The 26,480-nt window shown below is 35.1% G+C and overlaps 1 protein-coding gene across 1 annotated transcript; it reads left to right on the top strand.

Moving 5' to 3' along the window:
- Positions 1-1,278: 1,278 nt before the first annotated feature.
- On the top strand, positions 1,279-26,041 carry LOC149080936 (solute carrier family 71 member 1). Its single transcript, XM_089237627.1, has 12 exons — positions 1,279-1,465; positions 10,936-11,031; positions 15,501-15,563; positions 16,440-16,567; positions 16,815-16,929; positions 18,448-18,669; positions 20,621-20,734; positions 21,757-21,828; positions 22,744-22,856; positions 24,004-24,101; positions 25,272-25,468; positions 25,644-26,041. The coding sequence occupies exons 1-12, from the start codon at positions 1,361-1,363 to the stop codon at positions 25,893-25,895; spliced, it is 1,575 nt and encodes a 524-aa protein (XP_089093753.1). The 5' UTR covers positions 1,279-1,360; the 3' UTR covers positions 25,896-26,041.
- Positions 26,042-26,480: the final 439 nt, after the last annotated feature.

The raw sequence follows: 26,480 nt of genomic DNA, 5'->3' as shown, positions 1-26,480 counted from the left end.
TCGGCCAATAATTATTCATCTGAAATTTTTCTTATAAAAATGAATTACTTACTTTCTTTCAAGAAAAACTTCCGTGACGAAATGCCGTGGACCGATCAAGTTTCCGTAAAAGTCGGGTTTTCCTAGGAGCAGCTATACTGTAACACGCGCAACGTGATTCGCCCAGCGACACGCCGTCCACTTACCAGTAAGAAAAGCAGCATGACTGCTTTCCTACAGAGCGCAATACGCCTGACAACTGCGCTTTACGTCGGGCGTGATTAGCCGACTGCTTCTGAAGGAGTCAAATGCGTCGTGCGCCACGGTTTTGCCGATATTCTCTTCACTCCTTGTGTGTTTTCATTTCCTTCCCTTCAAACCGGAGCATGCAGACGACAGAGTAGCTGATGCCAAAGCCATATACTTAATATAGCCGCCCTGATCTGATGCGCCTCGCTAGGAATCCTATATTTCCTATCCTAGGAATAGGTTTGTTGCGTAGCGTGAACCAAACAGTATAATTTCGCGTTGGCAGCAACGTGTTGCATAATCACGCTACGCGCTTGTGTTTTCCTAGCGTGGCGCATCAGATCAGGGCGGCTATATTACAGTATATGGCTTTGGCATCAGCTACTCTGTCGTCTGCATGCTCCGGTTTGAAGGGAAGGAAAAGAAAACACAAGAGTGAAGAGACCATCGGCAAAACGCGCGGCGCACGACGCATTTGACTCCTCCAGAAGCAGTCGACCAATCACGCCCGACGTAAGGCGCTGTCGTCAGGCGTATTGCGCTCTGTAGAAAAACAGTCATGCTGATTTTCTTATTAGTGAGTGGACGGCGTGTCGCGCTGGGCCAATCACGTTGCGCGCGGCACAGGAAACCTGCTCCTAGGAAAACCCGACTTTCACTTATTAGAAATGAGACCTCAGAAAATGTGGGATGTATGGTCACGAGCCTCGACTCAATCTTCAATCACTTTATTCTTACCAATATTTTCTCGTAAATGAGTTTTTCTTCAAATATTTATTATTTAATTCACTAGTTTCATGCGTTTAACATTCAGTTTCACTCTATTTTTCTCATTTCGTACGCGTTTGTCCACTCAAATTCGCTCACGTCTGTGTAGATGACGATTTATCTTTTATTTCCAACAATAAATGTGCATGTCGTTGATGGAAATTCAAAATTTTTAGAAACAAATTATCTCTCGGCGAATAGTTAATAAATAATTTAAAATAATTATTAGGACTTGAAAGCAATCATTGGTGATATCTAGTGCTCCTCGTCTTGTGGCTGGCTTGGCTTGGCTGGATTGGATGAGCTCGTCCTCGTCCCTTTTTATTTATTGTTTGTTTACGATGCATTTGCTGAGTTGTTATTCATGAATAAACGCGGCTCCGATTCCGAAATGCCACCGAAAATGTCGAAGAAAGTTGCTGGCATAATACTCAGGAGTCGAAAAACAATCATGAAAGACGGCTTCATTGTAAGTGTGAATGGATATTTCTCTTATTTTCTAAATAACCCCCCCCTCCTCAAGTGGAAGCTGCGTATACGAAATATTGAGTAATCATTCTCCATAGGGTGTTTTAAAGTCGAAATTTCTCTCCTTTTATTCATGAAAGAAAAAGTTTATATGGACAATATTGGTCGGAATAACACACAGTTCGAATCTCAATATGATGCGATTAAAAAAAAAAAGCTAATGCTTTTCCAGCCTTCGTTCCAAGTTATAACAAGGCAGGGATTCCAAAGTTTTTTTTTTTAATGTCTGTGGCAAGAATTTTAATTGCTTTGCAGCAACCTTAAGTGCGCTGTGGTGGTCGAGTAGTCATAGTGACGGACCGGGATTGCTCTCACCGCAGAGAGCAACAGGCCTTACAACGGTATAGTATTCAATCATTACACTTCATGCGTTTTAGAAAAATTTATGGCAGGTGGCAGCACTACACATAACAAACATTACATAAACAAACTTTGTGGTTCACTAACATACTCTCACACATTCCAACATGTATCAATATGTTAAGTCGCGGTAGCCCAGGTCGATAAGATACTTGCCTAAAGTACCAAAGGATGTTTAGAGGTGTCACGAGTTCGATACCCAGTTCGTCCTTGTCAGAAAACTTTCCTGACACAGGGGTACAACAGAAACGGTGACGTGACACCAGAAAAAGTCCTACTGCAGGGATTCCCCCATCAAGGGGTTTATACTAACCTCTCGAGGAGTATAAAAAAACAAGCCTGCCGTTCAGTATCGACAATAAATTGTAGGTCCTGGTCTAATTAGCCCTCGTGTGCAGAAAATGACCATGGTGCGACAGAAAAGATCAAATGTACCAATTCGTTAGAAGTTCCACAATGGAATACGGACGAGGCGCATGTCTAGCTTAGTAGTAGTAGTGGCAACCTTAAGTATTTCAGCTGCACCCACTGAAGGATATATGTTCAACCCAGTGTCCCATGGAAGATTATCAAATCACTTAAGTGGCCGATGGCACATTTTCAGATTACTTCAGTTGCTTGCGACGCATTTTCAGATCATTAACCCAGTGATTCTAAAACCTGCATCCCGGCATGGGTGGAGATGGGGGGGGGGGGAAGGGGCCCACCATCAAAGGTGGAGTCAACTGATCTAATGTATAAATGTATATATGAATTGACATCATCATCATCATGCTCCCCAGCAATAATGACCGTGCCTCCCTCCCCCCCCCCCCAGACTTCCAAGTCTATCTCCGCCTATGCATCCCGGTTGCTTAATATTTTGTACATGGAAGGTTCAGTCTTACAAACGACTGATGGCGAATAAATGGGTAAAAATAAAACGGCGAACCACTCAAGCATGGTCCGGCTTATGTCAGGGCCCAGTAGTTCATAAATACTGATTTGAGCTGCTAGTGGCACATATCCAGATCACTTAATACTCTGTGGATACGTAGCCTATTTGGAAGATTTTCATTCTGTGTGTGGCAGAATGAGTGACATCACTTCTGTGTGCTCATTCTGGAAATGCATGTGGAATAGTGGAACCTGGTGCCTCGTCACTGGACCAGGAAGGGTGTGGAGTTTAATGTTATACTTTCAAAATAATGGGAGGGGTGTGATAATGGATAACATAGTTGTGCGACAAGGTAAATTTTTGTTTCTTGTTGCAGCCCATGCTTGAGTGGCCAGTGAGACACATTTACAGCTCACTTAGGCAACATTTTTATAACCAAGTCGTCAACATTTATATGAACAAAACTTGGTCATAGCAACCTGTACTTGTTTTTAGTGCTGAGCAGGTGCCACGTATCGATGGTCTATTCAAGATGGCTGACGAAGAACACGCATAATTAAACAAAAAATTCCATTTATTACATTAATCAATCTAATATGAAAAAATTGTCAAAATATGTGGAAAACTACGAAAAAATTACCACAAAAAATTGAATTAATGAAATAAGTTATTAATAAAGGGTTGCCAAAACTAACAAATATTGATTTGGCTATCAAGGATGGCAGTTTTGGCACAAAAAAAAGTAGCATCGTTGGCATTTACCACATGCTCTGGGCATCAATAGGGAGATTGGCACCACCTCACATTCAGTGGTAAAGTCCCTTATTGGCATAGGCGATGACAAAGGAAGACATCCTCCCTTGACTATGCATGCATTCTCTCAGTGATCCCCCACCTATTCAAGGAGCCTGCATCTAAACCAATGCAGTACGTGTTCCCTATTAACGGACTTGTACCGTCTCCCAAATTCTTTCATTTCACTTCCCTACATTCCAGGAACAACACTGTGAACAGTAAAAATATGCTAAAAAAATATTGTTGCTTTTCAAATAACTTAAATCTGTTTCTTTAGAGCTCACCGTGTATACCAAACTCTCAGAAGAAGAAAAAAGCAATAAATTGTTACACGAATGTGCATTCTAGAATGGTCATAGTTGGCGCAATGCTTATTTTCGTATCTGTCAACAATCAAACTGAAGTTTATGGCTTTTAAGGAGACAATGTGCATACTACTCAGCGCAATTATTTCATTGCCACATTTTTTTTTTAAATCTACAAAAATTACATGAATTTGATGGAGGGAAATTATGTTTTTTTCCCCAACGATTTGGAATTTAAGATGAAGTGAAAAGATACTTTAAACACTAGAATGCAAGGGAATCAATCGCGACTGAAGTCAAATAATGTATAACTTGGAGACGTATAAACAAGGTTCCGCTGTATCAGGGGTGGCTTAAGCGAGGGTGTAGTGTAGTTGGGCAACCTTGCTTAATGCAGTGGTGGGCGAAAGTTTAAGGCATGGATGCAAGCAATTTAAAAAAGTGTGTCTGCAGAGAGCAGGCAGACCTGCAACACGATATTGACATAACATGTAAATTAAAGCATTTGCCATATCTTTACTTCAAAATATAGAAGACAGATGGCAGCACCAGCAGAACACGGAAGCAGCTCAATTCTGACGACATAGATACATTAGGGCCGCTCAAACACTCAGAACGCACATTCCTGCATGTACCAGTTTGTTAGAAATTCCAGGAGTGTGCATGAAGTGCATGTATGGTGAAGCAGTAGTAGTGCACCCAGGTAGCAGGGTCTAAGAAGCGGTAGCTTGGGTTTTCATTGAACACCATTATTTTCAAAATTTTCCAACAGGGAAAATATACATAGCATCAGGCTTTTGAGCCACACCTTAATGACGAAAATATTTAGAAAATTTGACGGAACAAACAAGGCCCTTGCTTAAACCGTAATACACGAAAGAAATATGTACTTATTGGCACTTATTATACAGTGATCTTATTTATACTGGGTGGTTGTAAATAAACTGGTACTGCTCAGACATATGTAGTGCACATTCTGGAGATAGTGAAAGTTGGTATGTAGGATATATGGACTGTGGAGGAAAATAAAGATTCAATAAAAATAAATAGTTAAATTTTTTACCACTAAGTGAAAAAAGGTGCTTTTCATCACATATATTTTTCCCACGGTCCAAATCAAGGGCGTAGCGAGGGGGGGGGTCTGGCCCCCCCACCCAAAATGTGAGAAAATAACCAAAAAAAGGGAAAAAGATGGCAAAATCTATTGTTCTATCACTTTGATCCCCCCCCCCCCCTGAACAAAATTTCTGGCTACGCCCCTATTCCAAATAATGTATACATGCCTAGTTTCAATGAAGTACATCCACCACATAGGCCAGAGCCGTGTCAGTGTGATTCAACTGACACTACTCCGACCTATGATGACTGAAAAAAAAGGTATTGACACCTATGTGTGTGATAACTAGAGCCCGGATTATATGTACTAAAAAAAGTGGCAGAATATGCAAACACGAAAACCCACAAATATGCATTAAACACCCCAGAATATGCACTAGAAATCTTGAAAAAGTTAAATTCTGAAATATGTACATAAAATGAGAAAATATGCATTAAAAAATCACTGTGCAAAAAAGCAGTTTTTAAAATGCATTTTTGATGCAAACGCTATAAACAGGCCAAAATATGCATATGCACTTATGCATTTTGAGGATGATGTCACTCTTCGCTATCCATACGAAGAAGGATAGCAGAGAGTGACATCATCCTCAGATAAGTCGCCATCTGATGGCAGTGTCAGCAATTGTGAGCTTTGGCTGGAGTTAGGTTCAACCGTCCATGTACGGTCCTGTTCAGTGCAAATGAGCTCCACGGAAAGATTGAGATATTGGTTGCCTTTGTAGTCTAGTGGTCTTGGGCGTTCACCCGGAAAGTGAAAGGACGTGGGTTCGATTCCCCGCAAGGGCAGTTGAATTTCCTTTCTTACTTAAATATATCTTCGCATTAGCCAGCTATCAAAAACTTATGCGTTTGCATATAATCCGGGCTATAGTGATAACTGATAATTTTGGAAATGCAACATGCAAAGAGAGCAACAAGTCTAAAAAAAAAATCAGATTTTTTTTTCAAAGGAGGGGAATGCTTAAAAAAAAATATATATATATTTATATAATTCTATAGTCCTGATTGAAGTATATTTTAAAAAATTAGATGAGTCATTGCGGTTGGTGCTTTAATGCCATTTACATATCCCATTGGAGCATATATTAGTATTTGGAATTCAGCCTTGTCATCTATTCAAATTGGGTCTTGATGAATATGTAAAAAGTGAAAGGAGTGTAATCATGAAATATAGTTTTTTGTTTATTTGTTTGTTGTGTTCATTAGAAAATGGCTGTATCATGTTGGAGAAATTTATACCAGACACAAAAAAAAAAATAGTAAATGATAAAAAAATAATGATGTAAAAAATAAACGATAGTCTTTCCGGGGCCGTTGTTTCGAGAAGGAATAAATTAGCAAGACCATACATTAATGTACGGTAAAATATGTTTCATGGACACCGGCATCGTCAAAGCAGAATATGCCAAAATCTGTGACATACGTCACAAGAATCAGTGCTACTGCAGAACAATGTGGAAGAATTTTAAGAAAAGTGCAGAAGACACTATTAGGGGAATTTTTACTTTCAACCTTTGAATACCAGACATTCCCCCTTTCTCCGCCTGCTTCCCATCTCAGAGAGATATTGAAGCGTTCCTGAAGGATGGGTGTATCCAAAAAGTTTTATTAAAAACGAAAAACAACAAAACATAGCCTTCTCAGACGAAGGCAACAAAAAATAAATTGGTATAACCATCTTGGAACATCAGCAATCGTTAATCTGAAATCATATAACAGATAAATAAAATATAAGCAATCCATGCCAATGGGCAATCAAAATTATAAACATGATTATAAAAAGATGGTGTATACCTGTCCATCCCATAAGAATCTAATAATCATCAATTACTCGAATGATTGTTGATAATCTTTAGATATAAAATTTCTAGTCACAGTCATCCATGTTGTTATATTGTCCAGCTTCTACGTAGAACTTTCAGTTCGATTGTCATCATTGTCTTGTTGTCACTACTGCGATGACCGATAATTTATTGCAGATGAATGCCGTCATTTAGGCTGACAAATTTTTACCGCAGAACATTTCCAGTCAGCCAAGGGCTTGTTGCAGAACAATGCAAAACATTCTGCTTTGGGGACCAACGTGACAAAAAAATTTGCTCATAAAAGAGGATTGACTTTTAATCAATGATTTGAAATGCATACTCTTATTACAAAAGAGGAAATTATTGTTTTGCTGTTAAAGAGGGGTTTGACAAATCAAAAATAAATTTAGGCGCCAAACAAATTTCTTCGGTACCAAGCGTAGTTTTTTCCCAGAGTAACAGTCCTAAATAACATTTTTATCGACTTTTTAGAGTCGTAATGGCCCCTTTTCATGTTTCACGACTGATTTAACTATCATACACAGAAAATATTAGGCCCCAATTCTGATTTTATAGTCGCTATGACGACCTGGTGCTTGTTAAGTTTTATTTTAGGCACTATTTTTTTAGTTGCCATGGCGATCTAGCACCCATGATTTGCCAAGCCCATATCTAAATATCATTCAAAATAAAAATAAGGATGAAACATCCAAATAGTCAGAGAATCATATTTCATACCATCCAAAATCTGTAGAGGTCTATTTCCCGTGAAGGTATTAGCTATTGCCAAATTAAAAATAACTTTCTTTCTCAAAGCGAGTGTTGTGGTTTTCTTCTTGAAAAGCTGTTTTTCGTTTCATATTTCTCATACTAACCTAAAGCAGGCGAGACCAAGCTAAAACAGTGTCTGCCTTGAGCCATTAACCATTTAAGCGGCACAACAGAAATCACCAAACCCTCTTCAAAAATTCCATATTTTTTTTAATGAAGTAGGTTTTTTTCCAATTTTCAGCAGGTATGAAGCAAGGGTTATTGGGAAAAGTGCTCTGTTCAGAAATCAATGTTACACAATATATAGGCTTGTCAATGTTAAAATGAGAGGTCTTTAAGGAGGCAAGATGTCTCGTCAATGCCACTTAAAGGGGTTAAGTTGACCTTGCCCTGACACAGAAAATGTTAACCTCAGTTAAACCTTACTCCTATCAGCTGAGGTATTAGCTTCTTTGCCTGACACTTATTTGTATTGCTGTGACATGCATATTCAGGGGTCTGTCCAAAAATTTGAGTCTGTTTTCTGGACCCTTCACAAAATTCCAAATCTGAAAAACAGACCCGTCACAAAATAAAAATTAATGAAATAATAAATTTGTCGTTTCATTTCTTTTGTGATAGATTAATTAGATTATTTTGCTTCCCACAAAATTAATGACCTTTTTAAAATTTTGGATGAAATTTTGAATGGAAATTTTTTTTCACAAAAACGGAACCCTACAAAAAATGTCTGGACTGACACCTGATATTGTTATTGATATAGTGAAAGAGTGTATGACAGTGGTTCTCAAAGTGTGCATCATGGCTCCTAGGAGCATCACCAACCTTTATCAGGGCATTGTAAAATTTTGACGATATTGATGTATTCCGATTTTCAGTGCTTTGAAGTGATTCTTTTATGGATGCCCCAAAGCAAACTGTTTTGCATTGTTCTCCAATGAGCTCTCGGCTGACTGCAAATGTTCTGCAGTGAAAATCACCCTAATAGTGTTTTATACACTTTTCCTTAAGATTATTCAAGATTGTTTTGCAGTAGCACTGATTGTTCTGTGACATGCGTTGCAGATTTTGGCATATTCTGCTTTGGGGTATAGATGCAGGATATCTACTGGACTATTCTGTGAAGCTGCAGATTAACTATGACTAGGGCAAGAAAGCCATCCAAGGTCACAAAAGTTTGAGAAGCACTGGTGCAAGATGTTAAAAGTGTGCATGAAATCAGTCTAGTTTTAATTATTTATTGGTGCATTCACTCGAATCTAACATGACCCTAAATCTAATGCATATCTTATTCTTCAACAGCAAAAATATAGATTGTTTCTTAATATGTCACATATTCTAACACACAATCTCGAAAATTAGTAAGCCTATTAACCGATAAAACAGTGATTCAAATATATTTAACTTGAAAAATATTTGTTTTGTATTAACCCTTTAAGCGGCAATGACGAGGTATCTCACCTCCATAAAAGCCTCTTATTTTAGCATTGACAAGCCCAGATATTTTGTAAAGATGATTTCTCAGTGGAAAACCTTTTCCCATGCTACCCCTTAGTTTGCGCCTGCTGAAAATCCAAAGAAAATCTACTTAATTAAAAAAGATATGACATTTTTTTGAGAGGGTTTAGTGATTTCTAATTGCACCTTAAGGGATTAATAAAATTTGTCTTAATGGTGTTTGATTGTATTCAAGTTGAGGTATAATTGTCGAAGTATAATTGTCTTTTTACTAATATCATTCATATGGAATTTTTCACAGATATCGGTATGTATATAATTTCATCATATTTGTTTTTTTTTTAATACAACTTATAAGTTTCTCTCATCTCATGACTTTCTTGTTGATTACCAACATGCTCATATACATTGATTGGGAGTTGTAAAATTTTTTTAATTTTTGATGGCATGAGGCATTATTTAGATAAATGGTTTCACCAATACAAAGTCATTATCAAAATCTAATCAAGACCCCTGAGTATTTTTGCAGCTGATAGCCCTGCATAATTTAATATGAACTGGGAATCAAACCCTGAGTATCTTAAGAGAAATCTGAAGAGCCACTTTTGATCCATCAAGGGCATTGGTGATGGCATATTGAAGTGGATCAGGTCAAAAATAAGTGCTGAGCTATTGCACGAACTCATAAAATTGATGACACACAATGGATGAATGGATGTTGCAATTTATATAATAGGGATCTCACAATGACTTCATAGCAGACATCATCACGCCTGGTACCTGTGCACACCTGACAGTCCTTTCTTTGTCATTGTGTAGGTCATCCTACTGGGCAATGACATCCATGGCAGTCACTTTGAAGAAAACCTGTAGTAATTTCTCATCATTCTTTTTCCAACATCGCACTCTGCACAGCAGACTGTAGTACGTTGTTGAATAAATGTTTTTAGTTATTATTCAAGGTCTTGTGATCCCTGTTGGACATCAGACTATGCATAAGTATTTCTGCAATTTTTTTCCATATAAAACATGGGTTTTCAATAGTATTTTCCATGGTAAGTTTTGTTGATGCCTATCATCACCCGATCTAAATTTGTCACCACTTTAACAGAACAAATGCCCTGTATAAATACATCTGTGATACACTGGAGCATGTCAAATATGGGGAAATTCTGGAAAACAAGTGTGAAAGTACAATCCGTACATTTTAGTGTATGCTTTTACTCTGTAAGGACTCGATCTTTCCCAACAACCCGAGTTCCAGGGACCTAGGAAAGTTCGCGTGGAGTGAACTGCCTGAATAGACAAGAGTGATATGGACATTTTATTGAACAAAATTGTTTATTAAAAACCAAACATCTATTAAACACAAATTCATCTGCACAAGATGTGACCTATTGCTTCATGGCATTTAGAAAAGTCCTCTCCATTTGTCAATACAAGATTCATTGAAAGACTGTTTATTTGTGGAGATGAAGATTACAAGGAAGAAAATTCATCACTGCCCCCACGGGGACTCGAACCCTGGTCTCTCGCTTGCCGGATGAGTGCTCTACCATCTAAGCTATGGAAGCAGGTAGAATATTTCAACCTTGGAGCGTATATATGTGTTGAAAGGCATCGCACATGGACGGCGTCAACAATCAACTAATAGCTCGCTGGTGACATATGCCAACCAGATGGCCAACAATATTGTTGGCCATCTGGTTGGCAATCTTCATCTCCACAAATAACCAGTCTTTCAATGAATCTTGTACTATTGCTTCATGCCTCTAATGTGTGTGTGCAAAGAATTGCTGATTCCCACATTTACAGCTTTCTGCCCTTAAGGGGAAAAATATATATGATTCTAATCTCCCACAGACTGTGTTAATTGTGTTTTTTAAATTGTGATCCATAAACTTTCATTGTGTATTTTCAGTCTTCCGGCATTGGTGAACCTAGCATATACCATGCTTTAGTTGTGATATTTTTGGAATTTTTCGCGTGGGGTCTTCTGACTTCTCCGATGATAACAGTAAGTATTGGTTCAAAGCATTTTTCTCTACAAAACAAAGCAGGTTTCTGGTACAAAACAAATTTAATCCAACAGAAAAATTGCGCTCGTACCAAAAATCTAATACAGTTGAGGCTCATTATAACAACCCTCCATCATTCCATGGAAAACGAACGTTGTATTAGGATGTTGGTTTATCAAAAGTTTGAAATGAAATTTGATTTTTAAGTGAATTTCCACATTTGGAGAAATAAAAAAAAAATTATATTGCTCATTTTGTAAGTCACTGCAATGAATTGTATCAGGTTTAAAATAATAAAATTGCAATAATTAAAATTAATTAATTGAATTGCATATGTATGTGCAATTCAAGTTCCAAGGGATATTGCTTTGCACTTATTTAGGATAGCAATATTGAATGAATGTTGGCAAGAAACTACTGATTCTCAGCATAAAAATTAAGTCCACTTCTCTGTAAATTCTCCCCCTTTTTTTTAAGAAAAGTGATTCATTATGAATGCAGGGCTCCTACTTGTCCTACTTTTTGGTAAAATGTCCTACTTTTTCAGTTTTGATTTACTTTCTAGTTTTTGTCCTACTTTTCCTACCAAATCCTATCTACAAAATTTGTGTAATTGGTTTTAATTGAGCAGGGAATCATCGATATATTGCCAAATAGTACAAATGTTGTAGATTACTATTAATGATTCTTGCTGTGTTTTCTTGATCAAAGCAGAAATTGTATTGTTTTCAAGGTTATTTGAGGGTTGTATGGTCCACAACTCTCAAATTAAACAAAAGAAAAATTAATAAACCAGAAATATTGTTTCCAAGGTTATTTGGGGGTTGTATGGTCCACATACAACCCCCAAATAACCTTGGAAACAATATTTCTGGTTTATTAATTTTTCTTTTGTTTAATTTGAGAGTTCAACAAAGGAAAGTAGTCATTAAAAACTTCTGTCTGGATAGAAAAAAACATTTTGTATTTACGTTTTGTGGTCTTGGACAGTAACTAGCAATCATCGTTCAAAATTATGGTGCACATTTTGAGAATAGGTGAAACAACAGTTTACATTACAAAGCAGTTGGTTACATACATGGGCCTATTCTATGTTTGGTGATTCTGATGCTACCCAATAGCATTCCATTGTCTTCTGTATTTTCAAGGCATGCAGAAGCATAAACAATGTATATAATACTCTGCAAAGAGCTAGAAATAAAAGTGCTTCATTTTTTGAAAACGATTACACTGGTGTTGAACAGTAAATGTAAGCAAATCCCTTTAAAAAAGGGATGGCAATGCAGTAAAATCATCTGTTTCACCTTGAATTATTTACATCGGAACTTACTTAATTCTAACATTTTGCATTGTGCTTTTGAAAGTGGTCTGGAAGGAATGTCATTCTTAAAAATCTCACATGCTGTGAGATTCAAATCTCTCACATTTGCTGTGTGTATTGTCAAAGAGTTCACAGATTGGATTGTGGAAGACTCCAAAAAAAAAATGTAGTTTATATTGTGGGGAGAACAGAAAATAATTATCTGTGGTTGCCATTCATTTCTGCCATTTTGCTTTGACTTAGTCAATCTTATAGGATACTGAAGTAATGCTATGAAAAAAAAAAAAATGAAATAAAATTATAGGGATTTTTTTATAAAAATTAAAAATAAAATTTTAGGAATTTTTTTGTTATACAGTCGAATCCCGTTTTAACGAATACTGTTATAGCGAAAATCTCGTTTTAACGAACACTTTTTTAAATCCTCCAGATGAGTTTACATAGGAACAATGCAAAAACCTGGAATTCCTTTATAATGAAATTTCGGTATAACGAAATGATTTCTTTGGTCTCTTGGAGTTCGTTATAACGGGATTCGACTGTACTATGATTATTGTTACGATCTGTAGGCGATAGATGGCACGATTTGTTCCATGGCTCTCAGAAATATGGAAATCGGTTGATGCCGGTTTCGGTCCATCGGAGGAAGATGCTATTGGTGAGAACATTCCAGAAAGTCCCGTCCCTCCAGACATTGGTTCAACCTCTCCGTACGGTGGCTCCGCTGACTAGGAAACTGTAAAATAGAATTTTATGGAATGTTCTTTTTCTGAAAGTTTCTTTAGGGTTATAAATAGTGCGGCACTCACAAGATGGCAGGCTCAAAGAGACTCGAATAAGAGAGATTCGGTGAATAGTCAGTTGTGTTTAAACTTTCCGAGAAAGTTGTTAGCTCTCTGATTAGCTTGTAAATACGTGTAAATTGCTGTTCTGTAAATAAATCTGTGTTTGTCCGTCGAACCGCTTCTTGTTTTGCAATCTCGAAGTCTTGTGGAAAATTATCCAGAACATTGTGTTGTCTACCCCTCGCCCATCCTACTTTTTCCCTACTTTTTCTAATTTTTTGAGTGGGTGCCCTGTGAATATTTATTATGATGACGCTTTCTTATGTTGTGGTCAAAACCTTTTATACTCTTTCTTCTCAATCTGGATTTATGAGAAATTGAGAGATCATTCACGCAATTGTCTCTCACAGGTTTCTGTTGACTAATCTAATGAGTGTCACAGTCAGACATAATACCGTTCTTACCATTACAAGCAGATTATACCAAATTCTCCAACATCAAAAGTCAAGGTCAAAATTTGACGAAAATGTTTGACTTTGCAAACATTTGCAATTTTTTTTTAAAATAAATGTTGCGTCAGAGCTGAGTTTGGACATTGTATTGGAGTGAATTATCTTTGTGAGTTGTTATATTGAATGAAAAATAACACGAGACGAATAGGAAAACATCCAGGACCCATCATAGAACGGTCAAAATAACAATCATTTTTATTAGTGTCAACTCAAAGTAGGCTCTATATGTGTTTGTATTTTACAATTGTATGACTTGGAACACGGTAAATTGAAAAAAAGCAGATGGGGGCGGGGCAGAAAAAATTAATAAAGGGAGCAAGGTAGTACAGAGATTCAGGAAAAAAAGTAGTAACATTAAAAAAAGAGAAAGATAGCTTGACAGTTGGTTTTGTAGTAACTATTATTAAGTTTGTGAAAGATAGTTCTGTTACGCAATGTCTGAATGAAATTTTTTTTAAGTAAATAGAAATTATTGCAAAGTTTGATAATGGTGTGCTGCCGAAATTACAAATGACATAAAATTTTTTCTCAAGTAATAATTCAAAATTTGTGTTATCCTTGTTTATCAAGGACTTTGTTATCAATGCTTACTTTCCAATAAAGCTCTTTCTACAGTTTTTTTTGTATTTGAAAGAAGTAATTTGTAGTAATTGTCTCTTCTTTTTTTCATGATTAGTGAACAATAAATGTATCTTATCACTGTGAACTGTTGCGAAAAGGCTACTCTTTGGTCCAAAAAATGTAAAATAACATGAAATCTTAATTGTTAAAAGTGTTATAAATCACACCCCCCTAACATAGCATTAAAAAAAAAGAAGAATTCCCCCACACATAGTTCTGAGATTTATCACCCTCATGTTTTGGATTCTATAGAGAGAAACTCCCAGGAGAAGTTTCAGTTGATGGAAACGTATGACTATTTGTGCACAATTGTAAGCCCCATGTGCATCGCATGTCCTCCCATGATTAAAGGATGAAAAAAAAGTTGGTAATACATAGATCAGGGTTTAAGCTGGATAAAAAATTCTTTTCGCAAAAAAGCAAAAATGGGTTGATGATGTAAGCAACCTTCAACCCCCCCCCCGATGTTGACGTAATACTTGAATGACCCCTAATGTAATGATTGATGGTTGGGTGCCTACTCGTTGTGTACCTTCTGTACGCATTTTTGCAAAAGTGGCTACTACTTTTTTCGCATTCTACGATTTTCTTTCACATTTTGCGAAAAGTGCGACTGTAGCTTAAACCCTGAGATAGATGTCTAGATCTGTGGTATCCAATGCTAGGTTTGTGAGTTGAATGCAGTCCGACTGGAAATTTTAAACCAAAGTCAGTAAGTAAATTACACAGAGAATAACATTTTTATAATATTGTTATGCTGTGTTTTTGTATCACCAAACACAAGTGCCTTGAAAGAAAAGAATTCAGTTCTCATTTAATTTGAATTAAAAATTGTAAGTTTGGTTGTGAAGTGTCCAAATTGGTTATTGCTTGCATTTTAAGCATGATCCAAAATAGTTACTTTACCACTGTTTCTCAGGAAATGCAAAAGATTGTGCACATGTGGTCTAGATTTTGATTACTGAACTGATAAAGGAAAAATAACGAAACTATATAATAGTTACCAAGGGATAACTATAAATAACTGCTTTCTTTGATGTATTAATTATAATTGAATGCATTAGAGAATTATTATTTTATTTTTTGTATCTGATCCATCATCTTATATTGGAATTGATATCATTGCATTTATTTTGGTTATGTCTGAAAAGTCTCATATGTTTTATGATTTATATGAAAATATATCTATCTTGTAGATCCAAATAATGAGGCTTTTTTTTTGTTTCAAGGTACTGAATGAGACATTTCCAAGTCATACATTTTTAATGAATGGACTCATTGTTGGTATTAAGGTGAGTAAAAGAAAATTCCAAATGCAGTAGAACTTTTCTATTTCAAAAAACTATCTTGAAGAAAAAAGATTATCTGCATTTGACAGTATTATAATGGATGCAATATATCAATGTATTCACACCTGTCTGTCTTGAATAATTTTCTTTGAAAAACCTATCTGTATTGAAGGTTGAATTGTAAGTAATGATGAAAATAAAATAGAAACACAAAAACATTCGTTCTTCCTCACAGAAATTCTGTTCCATTTCTGAAAAATACTTTGACTACATTTTGCCTTTGAATGCTTAATCAGACCAAGCTCCACATATTATTAGTGAATAGGTAGGCCTAAGCCACATGTGAGAAATATGAAATTCGCAAGCCTTATTAACAAGTTAACTCATTAATTTATTTAACATGATTGACAAGCACGCACAGGAACTCACTGAGCTGGGGGTTTTTTACTGTCCTCCTCCCAGCTAAGACTTCTAATGAGCACCAACCTAATCTGATTTTTTGGAAAATTTATTTTTTAAAAAAGTCAATCCATCTAAGCTAGAGCCCTGTCTGCTACCCTCTGGAGCTTGTTGGATGTTAACAGTAAGTATGCAGTTATTTTTTTTCTGGTATGAACCCATTCTTTGGTTCCTGTGAATGACACTTTGATTATGGTATCATACAAGGATAAAGAAGATGGACCTATCCATTGTTAATTTCTACTTTATGACCCCGTAAGTCAAAATATTAAAGTGTCTGGATATTCATTATGATTTGGTGTAGAGAGGTTCTACTTTATATGATGGCAATTGGTTCCCAGTTTTACTTTCAGTAATTTTAAATGGATGCAATTTTTTATTTTTATTATTTTGTCATTAATTATTACCAATTTTTCACAGGGGTTACTATCTTTTCTGAGTGCACCATTGATCGGGGCATTGTCTGATGTATGGGGCAGAAAGTTCTTCCTTTTACTCACTGTGTTTTTCACTTGTGTTCCTATTCCTCTCATGAAAATAAATACATGGTGAGTGTTAGTTTGGTTCTTATTCAGTTTTGTTTGTGTTTGTATTTCTGTGGCTATTTAATAATCATGTAATGATGCAATAATATTTTATGTATTTTGCAATAATATTTATGATTTTGTCATTAAAAAGAATAATCATTGTAGTCTGAATATCAGAAATAAGATATGAAGGTGTATGACTAATCAGGTTTTGAAGCATTCAGTTTTGGAGGAGTGCTTATTTATTCCATGTTTCAAATTTTCACAGGTGGTATTTTGCGATGATATCAATGTCTGGAGTATTTGCTGTGACATTTTCAGTGGTGTTCGCGTATGTTGCTGATGTGACTGAGGAACATGAAAGAAGTGCTGCATACGGCTTGGTGAGAAATCGTTACCATCATAAGATATGCTTTAATTAGTTAATTTATGGTAAAATTTCAAAGGAAAAATTGTCATTGTCGTGTCTTTCACTTCTATTACTTTTTTTTTTTAATTGCCTATAAGTTCTGTTCAAATAGACAAACATTTTTCTGTTAATTATCTCTAGCTTTATCCTTTTCCAACTGCAGTAGGTCTTTTGTATGTCAATCAGTGAAAACAGTCTTTTGTTTGATATTTGATTTCCTGTGAGCTGTGGCTATTGCTTCCTCCTTCAGGATGCCAACAGATTATGACTACTGTGAAACTCTATGAACTCATTATAACGATAAATCTCTCTATAACAATATTTTTCAAAACTTTGGAATTGCCATCGCTTCTCTCAATTGAATGGTTTTATTTACAATAAATACCTCTCGAAACCAGTCCAATGATATTTTTTTCATATGTCACTTTAAATCGCCTTCATTACATTTTTTTTTGTAAAGTCACTAGTTTTTTTTTATATTTCTGAGGGAATCCAGTATTTACACTACCTGCCCTCCTGATAGTGTTGATGCAGCTGTTGCTACTTTTTGTGTAAAACAATGAGTGAAATGCTAAACTTCTTTACTAGACACATGATAAGCACCCTTCCCTTTTTACAAACACCGAAATTACATTAATTCTGTGCTCAAATGGCAAAATTTCACGATAGCGAATTTGTAAATAATATTTCGCCAACATGCAATACTGGGGCTTTTTGATTTATTACAATTTACCTCCATTGTTTCTTCATAAACTAAAAGAGAAAGACAAAATTTTGCCCCCTTCCAAAATTTTAACGAACGAAACTCCGGAATGCAAACAACTCTATTTTTTGGGAGAAGTGACTTATAACAATTTTCCATCTGAGCACAGAATTAACAAATCATAGTTTTTGTGAGGCTAATAAATGTGCTCAAACAGGCATTTTCCGACAGCGAAGAAATGTCAGCAACAGCATAAATTTGGTGCGTCATCTACGATGATTATACTGACTCTTGACGTAACAATTCATCCATGAAAATATTTTTTCTTAGATGGCAAAATGTCATCATATTAAAATTTCTCTATCTTTAACTTTTTCGGGTCTAAGCCCGAGCCTGACTCGGGATGCCCTTTTTGTCCATGGGAACTAAGCCGGAGTCTGACTCGGGCTTAGTTCCTCATTCCACAGGGACAAGCATAGTCAAAATAGCTCAAACCCGAAAGTGTTAAGCCCATCTGTATCAAATAGCCCCTCACTTTTCCATAAGGAACAAATACTTCCTGTGTAATACCAATCCATCCCTTTGGGAAAGAGCGCAAACCATCCCAAGATGGTCTCTGTGGGCGTTCAGCGGTTATGTCTGTCTGTGTAATACCAATAGTATAAATGTATGTCCTGCTTCGTGGTTTGTTTGCTATGAAACATTATTGTGAATATCATATTATTTGTAGTCAGATTCAACAGATGTTAAAACCATAAATTTGAGATGTTATCCCTTTCTTTCTTAAAGGTTTCAGCAACTTTTGCAGCTAGTCTCGTTACCAGCCCTGCACTTGGAGCATATCTTGGAAAACTTTATAATGATAACCTGGTCATAGCATTAGCTTCAGCTGTTGCAATGTTAGATGTGTTCTTTATTATGGTAGCTGTGCCAGAATCGCTTCCTGAGAAATTTCGCTTGGCTTCATGGGGAGGTGCTCCTATTTCATGGGAACATGCTGATCCATTCTCTGTAAGTTCTGTTTCCCTCTTGCTCACACATTTACAAAAAATTTAAATGTGCTTGATTTCATAGGTTTTTAAAATACTTTGAATGTTATAAAAGAAGTTATAGAAAACAATGAAAGTTATAACTTACGGTTATAGCATAATTCACACATCAAAGAGAGTATGCGAGAATATCAGATTGCTTTTTTAGATTCATCCAAAGAAAAAACGTAAAGTTAAACTGTTCAAAATGATTGGAAAACTGTTTACTAGTGTGCTATGTATGTACTAGTTAAATGGGAATATTAAAATCTAGATGATAGTTTCATTGGTATCATCAATTGCAATTCGATACAATCAGAATTAACGATTCATTGCGTATTGGTGGAAATTGAAATAAACAAATATTTTTGAAAATACGTTGATTGTGAGAAATTATATATAATACTATTTTAACATGTCAAGCTACTGAAAATGAAGAAATATAAGTTATAGAAAGGAAGTTATATATTCTAGAATGTGAGTTATTTTTTCTAATTTAATCATATTTAATCATTAAATGAAAATTAATGAAAATATTTAGAAATACACTAAATATACACACACTGTATTATGAAAATGGACGCATGCATGATACTCATATAAATGAAACAAATTACAGTTGATGCTAGTTTTAAGGACCCCATCTTAAAGTGACCATTTTATTGTAATGATTGGTAGGATAAGTCCCAAATGTTTTCATAGAATGACTATCATATATGTTTTACTTTCAATATACCAACCATCCGTTTTTGGCAGGAGGGGGGGGGGGTCTTTATTTTGAGCATCAACTGTATAAATAAGTTGTTTACAAGATTGTTTTCTGTCAGCTAAATTCTATTGTTAAATTGTAGGTTCTGTTATTGAATGCTATTTTTTAAATCTCTCTCATTCCTGAAAACTATGAGTTAAGGGGAATTTTTAACACTAAAATACAGAAAAAGTTCTGGAGTGGAGTGAAAGCTTCAAATCAAACAGATATTTTAGTTATCACAGTTCGACTTATCATGAAATGACTGTATATGTTTATGAAAACATGTATACATCGCACACTTTCATATAAATATACATCTATCTTTGCTGCTTTCTAAAACTGTTGCAGCCATGAGCTGGGGGAAATCAACTGAAGGAATCAACCATTTTGTTGGCACGCCCAACCAGGGACAACCAAAAAAAAAAGTTTTGAACCAAAACTTATCGCACCATCCCTAGACCCCCCCAAACCTAGGGGATGTTGTGCCACCTAGCAGGAGGGAGAGCGATGTACAAATTCAGCAACGCTTCTTATCTAAATCCATATATTTGCCAGCTGAGTTATCACTGCATTAAATTTTACTTGATGCACATTACATAAGAGGAGCAAATTTATCCTTTAATTTGGAAGAGAGAATTCCTAATGCTTCTAGAAGCTGTAGTTGTTACTACTTTCTGTGTAATAAGTGAAATTCAGTACACTTCTGAATGAAAAGCCTAACTAAATTTCATTAATTAACTGTGTGTAATAAGTGAAATTCAGTACACTTCTGAATGAAAAACCTAACTAAATTTCATTAATTAACGAATTAGAGTTTTTGTGAGGCAAATAAATGCTCAGAAGTGCATTTTCTGGCAGAAAAGAAATGTCAGTTACCCGATTTTTTTTTACTTAGTCGGCACACTCCCCAGAAGACTTGTTTTTGGTTGAGCATGTTTGAAACTAGATCAGACCATCTTTTTTTTTTCATTCATCCCGGCCAGCAATGATAAAAATGCATGACAAATTGGATATTTGTATTGATCTTTATAACAATTTGTCCTCTTCTTGAAAAAAAGAATGATGTAAAATTTGATTCTCATAATAATCTGAATGCTAAATGTTTTGCACTTCATGCATGTCAAAAATTATCTAATTATTTTTGATTCACTTTTTTTTAACATTTCAATGGCAACGTACAAAGCAACTGAGAAAAGTTGGCAAAAATGAGATGATAATGATGCTATCAGTTGCTGTGTTCCTGTCCTATCTTCCAGAAGCTGGCCAGTATTCCTGTTTTTTTGTATATCTTCGATTGGTGAGTTCCATGTAGTTTTCTATCAAAGTTAGATTTTTTTTAGACTGAAGATATTTAATTTATTTTAGAGGATTTTAACCCTTTATCTACCAACAGCACCACTTCCCTTACATGCGTAAAAAGGTATTTTGAAATAGTATAAAATCTGTATAACAACTTTTTATGTACAATGACCAGAAGACAGCACAAGTGTAGCATAACTAGTTTTTGTGTATGATGAAGATTTCTACGTAAAAATTTACTTTCATGTGGTCGTCATTGCAAGCAGTTATTGTTGCAACTTTACATAGGTGTAATATAAATACTAAGGAAATAGTTAAGGTGAACTTAATAAGGTTCTTATCGCAAGCATATAGTACTGACGGTATATTAAAGTACCAAGTTGATTATCTCGTTATGTACTAATTTTACAGGCTAAATCAGGGGTTCCAATCTTTGTCATGGTCACCGCTTCACTGCGACCCTGACAAGGTTTTTCAAAAATATTTTTTGTTAAACAGCTCTGGGGAGCTGGTGGAACTCACGGATAAGCATTGAATGGGGGAAGGGGTACCTTGGGTGGAAAAAGTTTGAGAATCCCTCTTGGGCTAAATAACTAAATTTCTGGAAAAATTTTTTTCCTTCTTTTTTTAGGCTTTATTCAGAACTGAAATGACCTACCAAAAAATTTACATGATAATCATTTCATTTTTTCCATAACATGGCAAGTAAAGAGTCAATGATTAATTAAATAAATTGTTTAGAGTTAAATTTTTACAGTTCAACTAAACAGCTGCCTCTGCTTGATTAAGCCTTCAATCTGCAGTCTGAAGAGTCTCCCTATGCTCTAATCCCAGTTGATGCATATAAGCATTGCGTGGAATATTAAAAACGGTTCAACTATAGTTTGAGTCCAATTACCCCCTTATATGTATGTGATTGCTTGTGATGGCATTAAACTACTACTTTTAGTCTAAATTTTTTTCAGGGAGGTTAATATATTTTATGTATTTGTTAATTTTTTTTTCATTTAATTGCTTTAGGTAATGGGTTTCTCTGCTGATGAAGTAGCTTTATTTATTGCTGTGGTTGGTCTCCTTTCTGTAATTGCACAGGCAAGTAGATTTTATATAATATTTAATCATGAAAATAATAAATATTTGAACATTTTTTCAGGAAGAAAAAATCACAGATGAACGTTATGGAACAAAATAATTGAAAATCAAATTATGAATGTGATCTTAGTCTTTTAATGGTCAATGCTCCCACTTCGAAACATCAAGCGTTAGTTCTGAAAGGGGGGAAAAAAATCAAGTTTTTATTTTTAAAGTAGTTTCTAGTGAGGGCAAAGTTATACATTTGTATACAAATCACAAGTGCAAACAAAACTTACAGCAACATTTTTGAACAACAGCATCCATTTCTTACATATGCTCATGAAACTACTCGGGAAAACAAAAACGATCAAATCTGATGATCTGTTGCTAGGTTACCATCATTGGCAAGGCAAAAAATGCAAAGCTTCACGTCACAGAGTCTAGTCTATGATAGGCCACTATGCTATGTACATATATGGGTCAGAAAACATAGAGAATGTTTTTTTTGTCATGAATTTCTCAGTTGATATCTCTAAAATAATTAAAATGAGAAATAAAAGGGAAAAATCGAAAAAATCGTTTTTAGTCTGAATTCGATGTGTAGAGCATTTTAATGAATCATAAATTTTGAATAATTCTTGTGTTAAATAACACCTTATAGCCTTCTGAAGTTATCACGCTTCAAAACCTTGCAAAATTTATGAAATTAATTACTTTTATTTGATTTCTTTCATTTTTCATACTCTAAATTGATCTGATCTTCAACAAAAAGATGTTCTATAGGAGAGATGGTTAAAAAATGCAGATGGGTCTTATTCTCAGTGTAGTACAGGGTTTTATTATACATTTTTTTGTATAAATTGTTTTTTTTATACATATATAAACTGTGTAAAGTATAGAACTCATTTTTCTATTTCCGGTTTCCCAATATAGACTGCGGTATTGGCAATGCTAATGAAAACAATTGGGGCAAAGTATACCATTATGGTTGGCTTATTGTTTGAAATGTTGCAGCTGATGTGGTATGGATTCGGATCTCAAACATGGTAACATTTTTCAATTGTCAATTATTCTTTTTTTCTTCTATGCTGTGCTTGAAAAGTCTTGCAAAAATTTGATTATATAAACACAGCGTTTTAATTTTAAGGGAATCCTATTTTTGCAGCAGAAATGTATTTGTTTCATTATATATCATCTGATATGCCTTAGAAAACCTTGACTAGCTGAAACTGTCGGGACTGGAGTCTCTTCAAACTATTTTAGAATTTTTCAAACATTAGGCATATTTTAATGTATTATAAATACATTATAGATGGCTTTTTTTCTCAGCCAGAGATATCAAGGAAACAGTTATTTTCCGGATATTATGCTGAGGTGAGCTCGGAAAGAAAAGTCATCACGTCTCCGCCGGGTATTGCTTTGATATAAATACATTATTTAGTATTGCTAATGCCACCCAAAATTTCACTATAACTTCCACTTTGGTAGATGGATGACAGGACTTTGAATACACATTTTTTCAAGTAACACCAATTTGTTAGAAGTTGTCCTTAGGAATGTTTACTAGTTGTAAGTAAAGTGTAGTGCTATTGCTTGTGCAAGCAGTTACTTCTCTTGAAGATTGACCCAGATGAGAGAGAGACCTAATAATAGGGGTATGGGGATCATTTAAATTTAGGGAATTCTTTCGTCTGAATCCTGGCAGAGTTCACTTTGGCATAACATCCTGGAAAAAAGGCTGTTTTCTTGAATTCTTCCTTTTTTTTTCAAAATTATTTTTATAGGTAAGATTGAAATTTGTTATAGTGGAAAAAAATTAGGAAGAATAATTTCTCTTCTCTTTGGAGGGGAGCCAAATTTGAGATGAAAGAGGGGGGGGGGGGAAGTTAAAAAAAACTGTTTTGTTAGGAATTTTTGGGATGGGAATAAATAAGGAGTGGGTTGAGTAGGGGTGTATGCAAAAATAGGTCTTGCATGGGTAGAGATTTTGTCTCTGGCCATCCCTGAACATAAATATATGAAGCAAACTTTCTTTTACATTAGTCTACACTACTGATAGCCTAATTTATTCTTTATTATCAACTAGGATTATTATTTACTAGCTCATATATAATCCGTAATAATTCTATAAGACATGTCTCAAATGAGAAGTGATAATAATATTTGTTTGGTTAATTAATTTTTCTGTTTCAGGATGATGTGGGCAGCAGGAGTTTTGGCTTCGGTATCCAGCATAACATATCCTGCCATTAGTTCATATGTTTCAACCAATGCAGATGCTGATAAGCAAGGTATAAATTTTTTTTTAACATGTATGTATTTGTGTGTGATTAATTTGCACTCAAAATCTAAATTTTGCTGTCCTGATATATCTCGGCAAAAATCAAACAATTATCACACATGAAAGTTTTGGAACAACACATACCAGTTTCAGTTTAATGTACATTCAAAAATTATCAAGTTCCCAAACACCTTTGTAATAGACAGTGGTATAAAATAGAACTTTATACTCAATGTTAAATATGATTGAAACACTTAAAAGCAAATTGAAGAATCTTATCAGGGGAAGAATTTTGTAGGAAAGTTTACATGTGTGCTACGACTTACTGTATGTTTATTGGTAAAGCCAAGTGAATTTCAAATTTGTTTGTTTGATAGACAGAGTTGTCTATCAAACAAATAGAGTTTGATTAGAGACAGAGTGTTATGTTTCACAAAACTGTCATTATGACAAACTCAACAACTTGTGCAAATATTGGCAGAGGGGCTCTAGTGCATGGAGTGGATTATTAGGTTTAGGAGCACCATATGAGAAAAAAAAGTCATATGTACCAGAAAAGCACTCTAAGAAACTAATAAAACTAACAAAGCACTCTAAGAAAGACTAATAGAAACTTGATTTTTTGGAATCATGGATTTTATGGAAAAAAGTCCTAGTTCTTGCTAGGGATTGTTCTGTCCCTCAGTTTTTAAGTTTAACCTCTGTTCACATTCAGTTTTGATGAGACAGTTGTTTTGTCTTTTACGCGTCATGCTTTATATAATTGTGTGATTTCTCCTATTTGATGAAAACATTTATAAACCCATCTTAAAAGTGGGGAGGGAACATGTTTAACATCAAGGAAATTTGAATTAAACTAGAGTAAAATATTTACTTTGACTAATTAAGATTATGAAGAAAGAGAAAAATTCTACGTAAAGCTTTTGAGAGTACCTTTTTCTTACCCATTGATTATATGGCTTTTTAATCTTTGTGTTGGAATGATTCCTGTCACATGGCATATATATATATCCTGTTACCTCCTATCAAATGGTAATTGAAAGACTAAATAGGGACAATATTGTATGGAATGTTGTATTTGTGAGGACGTTTTCATTATTTTCAGGGCCATTGTGATTCAAGTACCAATAAATGTTTAATACAAATGTTGTAACCCATAATTCTTTCCTATCCCCTCAAGGATTAGTGCAAGGTATTATCACTGGCATGAGAGGTTTATGCAATGGACTTGGGCCAGCACTCTATGGTTTCATATTCTACTTGTTCCATGTGGATTTGAGCGAAGATATAAGCAGTGCGACCACACCTGCTGGCAGCAGAGGAATCATACATACTGTGGTGACAAATGGGACAATGGCAGTCAGTGATGAGACTCAAGTAAGATGATGCCAATTGGCATTCTCTATTCACATTTTTGAATTTCCACTTTAATAAATATTTTTAAATAGTTTCAACAAAAATGTAAATTATACTTATTAACTATTATGTAATTTTGGCACTGTCAATGTGATAATTGTGATTGTTTATTGAATTTTTTTCACTATGTTTTCAGCTGGTCCCTGGTCCGCCATTTGTGTTCGGTGCCCTTTTAGTCATTGTGGCATTGCTGGTAGCGGCATTCATTCCAGAACAATTTGCTTCAAACGGCCATCGTTTGCCAGTCCACAATCGAGACTCGTCCCACAGTCCTCAACCTCAGTCTACCGGTTCTTCATCGGCTGTAGATATTTTTCATTATGATGTTGTTCACAAGAGAATGGATGGAGGAGCACAACCCCTGATGCAAGATACAGATCCCTTATAGCAAATAACCAGAGTGTAGAAGCTCGAAATGATGAAAATAATATTATGCATTCGAGAAAAAAAAACCAAATCAATGAGTATATGATCACATTAGAAGAGAGGGAATCATATAAATTAGAGAATATTAACTCTATCTTCTGGACCAATAAGGGAATAAAAAGAATTAGTGTAAGATCATTTGATAGATTCATATGAATACATATATTTTTGTTCGAGAGTTTATAGTTTGTATCAAAGAAGGAAAAAAAAAACAATCTGTAGAAAAACCCAGAAAAAAAAATATATTCTCCATAATAATTACGTTATGTAGCACCTTTCGACATTCACACACAATTGGTGATGGTTAAGCGACATCTTTTGATCCACACATATTGTACAGAAGTATTTGCTATACACCATAGATACTCTATGTCATGCACGTGAACTGCACTCATCCTCTTACAGTCACTCGAATATGTGCATGTGTGTATGTTGTATATCGAAGTACATTCACGCAGATAAAATAAATATATATATATCTATGAAGTTAGCACTCAGATTAGAAAATATATATATAACTGCAAATTTGTATGGACGATGCTATTGT

This window comes from Pholcus phalangioides, unplaced genomic scaffold (assembly GCF_987345545.1).
Source record: "Pholcus phalangioides strain wild (caught in Gottingen) unplaced genomic scaffold, Ppha-v1.0 ptg000010l_1, whole genome shotgun sequence".
Classification (NCBI taxonomy): Eukaryota; Metazoa; Arthropoda; class Arachnida; order Araneae; family Pholcidae; genus Pholcus; species Pholcus phalangioides.
This window is presented reverse-complemented; position numbering and strand designations above follow the sequence as displayed.